This window comes from Pseudorca crassidens, chromosome 1 (assembly GCF_039906515.1).
Source record: "Pseudorca crassidens isolate mPseCra1 chromosome 1, mPseCra1.hap1, whole genome shotgun sequence".
Lineage (NCBI taxonomy): Eukaryota > Metazoa > Chordata > Mammalia > Artiodactyla > Delphinidae > Pseudorca > Pseudorca crassidens.
Genome location: NC_090296.1, coordinates 62,862,686 through 62,872,466, shown reverse-complemented (window position 1 = coordinate 62,872,466; position 9,781 = coordinate 62,862,686). Strand labels below are relative to the sequence as shown.

General features: G+C 34.9%; 1 protein-coding gene across 5 annotated transcripts in view; it reads right to left on the bottom strand.

The window, feature by feature from the left end:
- The window catches only part of MBIP (MAP3K12 binding inhibitory protein 1), a 35,216-nt gene that overhangs the window by 21,839 nt on the left and 3,596 nt on the right, over positions 1–9,781 (bottom strand). For 2 of the 5 annotated variants that reach the window (XM_067737314.1, XM_067737322.1), the window contains exons 2-7: positions 9,421–9,540; positions 7,466–7,690; positions 7,281–7,377; positions 4,756–4,821; positions 4,363–4,515; positions 696–793 (exon numbers count right to left, since the gene is read on the bottom strand). In XM_067737314.1, the coding sequence (XP_067593415.1) occupies positions 696–793; positions 4,363–4,515; positions 4,756–4,821; positions 7,281–7,377; positions 7,466–7,690; positions 9,421–9,540 (759 nt within the window). The remainder of the gene's footprint in view (positions 1–695; positions 794–4,362; positions 4,516–4,755; positions 4,822–7,280; positions 7,378–7,465; positions 7,691–9,420; positions 9,541–9,781) is intronic. The other 3 variants (XM_067737328.1, XM_067737335.1, XM_067737344.1) reach the window with 3 other exon arrangements.

Genomic DNA, 9,781 nt, shown 5'->3' with positions numbered 1-9,781 from the left:
GAAAAGGCAGTTGTTATGTACAATCACCCCAGAAGACTGAGGAAATTAACACAAGGAGCTCAGAATGGCTGGTCTGAAACATGCTGATATGACAAAGAAGATGCTTATCAGCACAAATTGTTTTCTACTGTCCTTGGTAAAAGGGATAAGAATGAATGAATAAATAAATGCTAGAATTGAGAAATTAAACAAATATAGACTAGTCTTTCAGAAAGTCTAGTGGTTAGGGTAAAGAAAAAGGTAGGGTGGCAGATTGAGGTGTGTGTTTGTTTCGTATGGGGGAGAAATGTAAACGTGTATGAGCTGAGGGAAGGAGTCTGTAGAGAGTGAGAGATTAGAGAGACAGAAGGGACAACAGAGAACAAGGTTTCAGAGGGAGTCTTTGTTTTACAAGATAGAAAGTTCAGAGTGACAGGACTCACCACTATTCAGGCTGATTTATTATGCCACAAAAATGGCTTAAGTTTGAGAATTTGGGTAATGTACCATAAAAGTAACCCTTTAAAAAAAATTGAGTCTATAATACAATATTCAAAATCACAATCTTTAAAGAACGAGGTAACTCTTTACTCAGAACTACGTTCATTCATCACTGAACTATTAAAACAGTGTTTTGCACACAGCAGATCGATGAGTGAATTATGTGATAATGAATCCTAAAATAACATTTATTTCTTACAGACACTTATACTTACTACAGATTGAAAATATTCAGGAGAAATGCCTTCCAATTCAAGGATTCTGTCCTCAAGTTTTTTAATTCTCTGATAAATGTCTCTTGGCACCGGACCACCTAAATACATTTAAAAAAATTCTGAGATACTATGGATAATTCTTTCTTCTTACAATTTTTATTCTTAAAATACCATTCAAAGACACTTATGCAAAAGAATGGGAATTATTTAAACTTAAGAAAATAAGTTAACAAGAGTAAGACAGAATGAAATCTTTAGCAAACATTTTCATAATATACTCTATGGGATATATTATTATACTACACTTCTCCCCAAGCCCCATTTATGCTTCCTATGTTGCTAGGCATTTTGTTTTATGTTAAATTCATTTTACAAGACATTGAATAGTTCCTGTATAGAACAACTTGTATCTCTGACAGACTCTGACAGTTGTTTAGGAGGAGGAAAATGCATAGTGACAACTGACAATTCAATTCAGTGGCTGTAATATGTCATATCATTTTCTTCAATTTATACTTCTCCTTACATGCCATATTTTCTCCTTTAACCCAGAAGACCATTTAAAAGGAGCTTTACCATAATTTTTTTTAACATCTTTATTGGAGTATAACTGCTTTAAAATGTTTTGTTAGTTTCTGCTGTATAACAAAATGAATCACCTATACGTATACATATATCCCCATATCTCCTCCCTCTTGCGTCTCCCTCCCACCCTCCCTATCCCACCCCTCCAGGTGGACACAAAGCACCGAGCTCATCTCCCTGCGCTCTGTGGCTGCTTCCCACTAGCTATCCATTTCACATTTGGTAGTGTATATAAGTCCATGCCACTCTCTCACTTCCTCCCAGCTTACCCTTCCCCCTCTCCGTGTCCTCAAGTCCATTCTCTATGTCTGCGTCTTTATTCCTGTCCTGCCCCTAGGTTCATCAGAACCATTTTTTTTTTTTTAGATTCCGTATATATGTGTTAGCATACAGTATTTGTATTTCTCTTTCTGACTTACTTCACTCTGTATGACAGACTCTAGGTCCATCTACCTCACTACAAATAACTCAATTTCATTTCTTTTTATGGCTAATATTCCATTGTATATATGTGCCACATTTTCTTTATCCATTCATCTGTCGATGAACACTTAGGTTGCTTCCATGTCCTGGCTATTGTAAATAGTGCTGCCATGAACATTGTGGTACATGTCTCTTTTTGAATTATGGTTTTCTCAGGGTTTATGCCCAGTAGTGGGATTGCTGGGTCATATGGTAGAAAGGATGCTCAACATCACTAATCTTTAGAGAAATGCAAATCAAAACTGCAATGAGGTATCACCTCACACCAGTCAGAATGGCCATCATCAAAAAATCTACAAACAATAAATGCTGGAGAGGGTGTGGAGAAAAGGGAACCCTCTTGCACTGTTGGTGGGAATGTAAATTGATACAGCCACTATGGAGAACAGTACGGAGGTTCCTTTAAAATACCATAATTCTTAACTAACAAACTTTCTAGGCAGGGGTATGGTAAAATTAAGGTTACTCAAATTTCAAGATTATGATTATATCCCAAATCCTTCCATTTCTTAGCACCTCCAATGTAAACATTCTGGTCTAGACCACCATCACCTCTCCCTGGATTATCACAACCTCCAAACTGGTCTTCTTGTTTCTGCCTTGCACACATAAAGTCTGTTCGCAACACAGCTGCCAGCAACCCTTCTAAAATGCAATTCATATAGTGTTAGTTCTCTGCTCAAAACCTTCCAACACCTTCACATTTCACTCAGATTAAAAACCAAAGCCTTTACAATAGTCTACAAGATCCTATACAATTTGGACATTCTCCCCACATTCATACCATTTCAGCCCTTTTTCTGTTATTCAACTAGGCCAAGTACTCTTACAACTTTAGCACTTGTGATTCTCTCTACCTCTGTATTCACAAGGCTTGCACTTGCTAACTTCAGGTCTTGGCTCAAAAGTTACCATATCGGTAAGGCCTTCTCTGACCACACTTTAAAAAATACCAGTACTACCACTTCCCCCTACCTAGCACTCCCTCCCTATCTTTTTTCCCTTATTTTTCTCCAAACCATTACTACCCCAACATTCTGTGTATTTTGCTTATTTATGGCCTGTTTCTCCACTCTAATGTAAGCTCTTAGAGGGCAGAACTTTATGTTTTGTTCATTGGGTATGGCTGTGCAGGTTGTACACTACACAAACCTAGGAAGCATCAGTGCATAGACTGAACAGGTGCTCAATATTTACTGAATGAACAAATACATGATTAAACAATCGTTACGCAATTAAAGAATATGGATAAATTTTCATATCAAAAGTATCAACTTGTTAAATATAAAAACTCTAGAAATATGGGGGGATTTTTTTGAGAATTTTTAAAGTTTAGGATCTTGGTTGTTCTTGCTTTCGAATAAAGTAAAATGAATAACTTACTCACCTGACTTTGCTCTTGCTGCTCCCTTTACCTAGAACATCCTCTGCCTCACCTCCCTACCTTTCAAGAACCATTTCAAGCTTCCCTGGGTCAACAAAGCACTGCCTGAATCTCTTCACATGGAGGCTCCTTGTGCCCCACCATACCCTTCCCTCACAGCCCCTTTAACATCCCCCTTTGCTATTAATCTTTCTCCCAAACAGATTATAAAGTCCTTGACGCCAGAAACTGTGACTACATCTCAGTGTCCCTCCTGTCTAAAACAGTGCTTGGTGTATAGTAGGCATTCAACAGATACTTTTCAAAATTAACTACTTGACACTATTAGATTTAAAAAACCAGTCAATCCTGTTATACAGTTTGTACTGTAAATGCATCTAGTTCTGAGAAAGGGAGTTAATTTTAATGCTAATCTCTTACTATCCTCAAAGATTTACTCATTCTCTTATCATCTTCTCCCTTCATCCACAAATACACCAGATAGACTGGACTCAGAAATTCCCTGAACCATATTTTATGCCTCTGTGCTTTTTGCAGATATTTAGAAGATAAAATCAACAGGATCTGGTGACTAAATCGGGAGGGAGACTGAGGCTTTGCAGCCAGTTAAGATCTAAGTTTGATTTCTAGTTGCCACTTACCACCTTGGGCATGCTGCTCTGAAAACTTCAGTTCCTTTATCTGACAATGATTACAGCACCAACATCTCACAAGGGTGCTGTTAAATAGTGAGTTGATATATGTATAATACTTTCAGAGTGACTGGCACTTAGGATTTAGTCAGTCACTTAATAAATGTTAGTCCCCAATGGCACTTATTTATTTATATGCTTATCCTCACTGGAAGATCTTAAAGAGCTAGGGTTACACTTATTAATACTTTTTACCAGCACAGTGGGGGATACGAGTGAGAGATGGTCATGGTTATGAAGTTAATGGCAGGAAAAAAACTACATTAGTTTTCAGCTATGACTTTAATAAACTGAGAGAGTCAGGATATTGTTGAGAAGTGTAAGAGGAGGAAGAAGGGCGTAAACACATGAACTGTAAATTTCTTGAAAGCAGGGACTAGGCTTTCTTCATTTTTGTACCAATCAGAACAATGTTTTTCGTACATGACAGCTGCTCAATGAAAACCTGGCGACTAAGTGAATCGGAATTTCTTTAACCACTTGCAAAGATACATTACAGGACACTGCCCAGCACTCTGCTTACCTGTCTGCAATCGCAAGTGAGCCTCAATGTTTTGTAGTCGTTCTTCTACAGCCTGATTACCACAATCGCGGAGCATGCTGTTAGGTTTATGACCTGACCCTTGAATTCCTTCAGGTCTAGTCTGTGGTCCATATGTATTCACAACTCTAGAAACTAAATTAAGAAACTTTTGAGCCTATTAAATTTACATTTCAAAAATCAGAAAGTCTCTCTTCTTAACAGTATTTGATGTTCTTTTCATAACCACAAACCCAAGTACAAAGAAAGGCAAGAGTTTTTGATTTGTTTTAAAATAAATAAAATTTAGATAGGAAAGTGATTTCTATTCCATTTTGCTTATAATCTAGAATAAGTTTCTGACAGTGATGAAGATATTATATAATGGATACTTACCTTTTACATGACTTTTAAACCCAGGGTAAGGAGTAAAAACGGCATCGGTTCTCGCACAACTATTTTCTAAGGAGAATTCAGATGAGTATAAGTTTAAATATATTCTTAACTTCAAATGTATGATATTTTGATAACCCTTCAGTAATACATATTAACATATTACTCATAATCAGAGAATATCATTTTAAATAACAGTAATTAAATTACTATCATGCACAAGATAAAATTTAGTTATCTTTACTCTCTAAAACTTATATCTAATGTTACCTATTTCCAGATTTATATATAGAAAAGTCCTCAACATTTGGTGGCATAATTCAATTTTTAATGAATACCAATATCCCTAAAAACCATCTGGGCCTTTGGAGAAAATAATTTATATATTATAGAGAGTTAAAATTTCTAAGCTAAAGAGACATAGAAATAAACAAAACTCAGTATTTTTACTAAAATATCTTTTTAAAAAATACAGCATTTTTGATATTACTGATCATATTAGTGAACATGTGATATAAAGTATTATGCCTTTAACATATTTTTATTTCAGAACGCCACACAAAAAAGACCTTGAAACCTACAACACATACTTTTATACTTTTCCTAGATTTCCAGTGCTCATCTAAAAAAAATCCCTAATCACAAAAGCTATCTCTTTCCAGACTGCCCCTTTCAAAAAACGCAATTTTAAAAATAATACCATGTGAAATTTTGTTCCAAATTTTTTCTAAGCTGAAAAGTATAGTTTCTTTCAAGTTATATATCAACAAATAAATCATAAACCAAGGGAGAAAGTTGGAATGATATTAACATAATATATAAACAATTCAAATATTATAAAATAATCTTTAAAATGACATTAAGTAAAACCATGCATTGCAGTAAATTTCCTAAAAGACTCCCCTTAATTATTTTGTAATAAAAATGGATGGTAAAAGATAATGAAGGAAAATTCTTTTTTTCCCTAGGGAATTTGATTTTTTAAAAAACCCATTGTTTATATTTTGGTCAATTGAGAGGTATTAAAAGGAACTCACTAACACGTTACAATACATCTGATTTTTTTCAGTCTGTTTCCTTAAGATAGTTCTGCTGACACATCGAACTGTGAATAAAATTCCAAACCCACCTATCTTTTATATATAGATACTAGAGTCATTTTTTCTTTTCTTTTTGAAACACCTGAAAATATGTTTAAATGGCCATCACCTCTCCATTCTCTTTCTACCATTTCATGGGGCTAAGGGTTAAAAAAAGAAGCTATCATCCATTCCAGAACTATATTCCAAATATATAGATTAACTGACCCATTAGAGAAGAATTCAGCATGGTGTGAAGATAGTGAATGTATAAGTGCTAGTCACTCTCCACAGCAATTCTTCCCAACACTGTTTGGAGCCAGCAAGGGATTGAATGGGCTAAGGAATCCTGCTGAGCATTTCAATTCTTGTCAATTTCTATCCCCTGGTGGTTTATAATAATAGAGTTAGCAGGGAGAACAGAGGAATAACATTAGTGATACATGTGCTTGCTCCTTCAACAAACGCTTTCTCATGGGTAGCTTGCAGTTGGATTGTAGTACCTGAGATTTTGCCACTGCTGAACCTGTTCTGAAAAGCTAACAGTAAAATATACCAAATCTAGACATACGTATGTATAATGTTAATAGTAGAAAAGGCTGCATTTAGGACCCACCTTGAGCCTGTATTATTTCATTATTAAGAGAATCAGTGTACCAATGTGATACGAGTCAATTCTAGGTTCATCTGAAAATTGTGTTCATAATAATTAGCCACAAGATATGAGAGGCAACAAGAAAAATGTTCATTCCAATTAGGAACTCTTCTCCATAATTTTTTCTAAGAACTACTTGTTCTGATTATTACTATGATGCCTGACTATGATCTATGCTAGTGCTTTGCAATTTTGTATTCTGCAGCATACCTGCAGATCTGTAAATATACTATAAAATCATGTGGAGAGGAAAGGAGAATCTGATGAAAAACAGTAAATGTATGCACTATGAGAGAAAGGAAAAAAGCATAAGACACCATAGTCTTGTTGACAAATTGGTTTTATCATGACATAAAACATTTCAAACAGCTAAGGAGTAGTGAGAAAACTGCTCCCTCTTGAGGAGTATTAACTTTACTAAGTTCACTTCATGTATTAGTATCATAATTTCATAAATACCTTTAGAGACTTGAAATTTATATAGCTTAGACCTTCTTACTAATGAGACTGAGACACCCTACCACCCACACTTTATCTTCATTTCCTGAAGGAACTTTAAAACAATCTTTACACCTGTGGTAAACATTTGCCTTTTTACGTTAGCATTTATTTGATTTTTGGATAACCAAGATGAAAACCATTTTGTATTATTAAACAGAAGGAAATACTGCTGTCTTAGTTTCCAAATAAACCTGTGAAATAATTAAAAACTGTGTTCTTAATGTTATTCATTTTAAAAAACAAATGAAAGATCATTAAAATCCTACAAAAATTAACTTCTTCTAGGTAGTTACCTTGATTACAATCAATAACATTGCAAAATTCCCTGACGTTGTTTTCATTGATTTCAGCTTGCTTTCTTTCAATAAATGCAGATATTCGTCTGTCAATCTACAAACAATAAGCATGTGTGTCTTAATTCAAACACAGTAAGATTAAAAAAAATACTCCACCCACCCCCCAAAACCCAACTTCTTACTTCTGCTTTTCCAGCCTTTATTTGAACTACTTCTGGATCAAAATGGATCTGTGTCTTTTTCACATCTCCCAAATCACAATCTTTGTGCTTTTCTTCCTCCTGTAGGTCGCCAATGGGAAATTTGGCATTTACTTCATTCTTGTTCCCTGTTTCTGTTTTTCCTATTTCTTCAACAACAGTTGTATTCTCCTCTTTAATCAGAGGCTGAAGTTTTGCTAAAAAAGGCTGAGAACACAATTCCATCTGCTGAGGTTCAAACTGATCAAAATTAATCACATATTTACCATATTTATATAAATTTCTGCTAAGTAGAGGCAATATTCAATATCAATTAACTAAATTTAAAAGGCTGGCACATCATACATAGATCTGAGCACATGTAAGTGTTTGTGCTGTCCTCTGCTATTGTGACCAATATCATTTGCTATAAATCTGTTTAAAAAAAAAAAGGAAAGGAAAGAAGAAAAAGAAAACCTGAGGAAATTTAAAATTTTCTTTGAGGGAATCATTCTGTCACTCATCTTTTATTTTGTGCCAAATCAAAGCCTCAGCCTCTGGCACCAATGCCACTTAATTAACATGTCATTCAAATGCCTCCTCAGAATACTAAGGCTTAGTATTTTTCCTCCTTAACACGAGAGCCAGTGCTCTCACTCAGCAAAGCCCTGTATTATCACTATATCACTGGAGATTCTCCACTTGAAACTGCAGTTGGCCGAAGTAAATGAGAGAGCATAGACATGAAATATATAGGTGTTATGCTGAGTGAACACTCAAGCTTCTCCTGACATGGCAAGATATCTTCTTGGGTCATGAAATTAAATTTTTAAAAAGAAAACGAACAAGAGCCATAGCTGAAAAGAGGTAGATGCCTATCACCATACTAGAGGGGGAAAAAACCCTGTTGTATAATGTAAATTATACTACCCATTCCCCCCGCCCAGACCCATCCACAATTAGGCCTCAATTGAGTCCTATAGCTCATTGCTTCCGCCCTTTAAAACTAGGGTTAACTATTACTTTTAACATGAAACAGAGTTAAAATTTCCCATAAAGTCACTGAATAGAGGACTGAAAATTAAATGTCTACTCCATTAATCAAAACACACCAACACTTGTCAGTGTTCCAATTATTTCATACCTACAATTTTGCTTCCATTATTTGCTATACCAAATACTCTTCTGAATCCTTGTAACATCTTAATAGAAGTAAACTTTTCGACACTTCATATTTTATACTTTGATTAGAGATAAACTGCAAACTTGCATCAATTGTAACTGCAAAGATGTTCAATTGGAAACTAGCAAGGTCATAATACTGTTCAGTTATTGAACTGAAATACTAAAAAATATAACAATACTATTATAAATTAACAATTCAGTGTTGACTTAATATAAAGGATGAATTATTTCAAACTCAAGAAAAAGACGATAAAATAGTGACTGGCTACTTACTAATATGAGACATTAATGTCACAGAAATTACTTTCTTTTTAAAAACTATGCTGAAACTGTTTAATTGCAATAGACACTCCAGGATGTGTCATGCTGGGATAATGCCACTTCTTGAACCACTGAAAGCACTCCATGAGCCTCCAAACTCACCCAAGGCATGGAATCATTATCATAGCATGACACACACCTGCCGTGTCTTATTGCTTAATTATAACCTACCATAGATGCAACTGTATTGAATTTTCAGTGCAAGTCTAGAATTGAATAGAACTGCATTTTCAATCTTCACATCCACATCAGCCTATTGGGCTATATTCCTGTAATTGTCTGATCACTATGTAAATTAACAGATTTGGATCCAATCTGGCCAAAGTAACCTTTTATTAATACCACTATTAATACAGTGTTAAGATAGAGCTAACAAATACTACAGCTTACAATTTAACTACAATTAATTTCTAGTCTCAATATCGAGTTAACATTTTTAACACGAAATTTACCTGTAAATATAAAACGTGTTGTTCAAGTGCACTAAAGAGCAAAGCAGGCTGGAATGCCGAGAGGCTCTGGAGCTTGTTCCAATCGATTGTAATTTTCACCACATCATCTCTGATGTTAAGCTTCAAAGGGGCAAACCAGCAACATCACAAAAAATTACAAGATTAAGCTGTACACATGGGATTGTCCAAAAATAAGATTTCTATAGAATAACACACCATTTAGCTCAAAGTTCTCAAGTTTTCAATCATACATAAAAATGCTCTACACCTAGTTACCACTTTAAAAAGCCAAAAAACGTGAAATTTTCATAAAAAAATAGAATGACACCTCACTCTAATTCTATTCTTGGGTCTGTGTAAC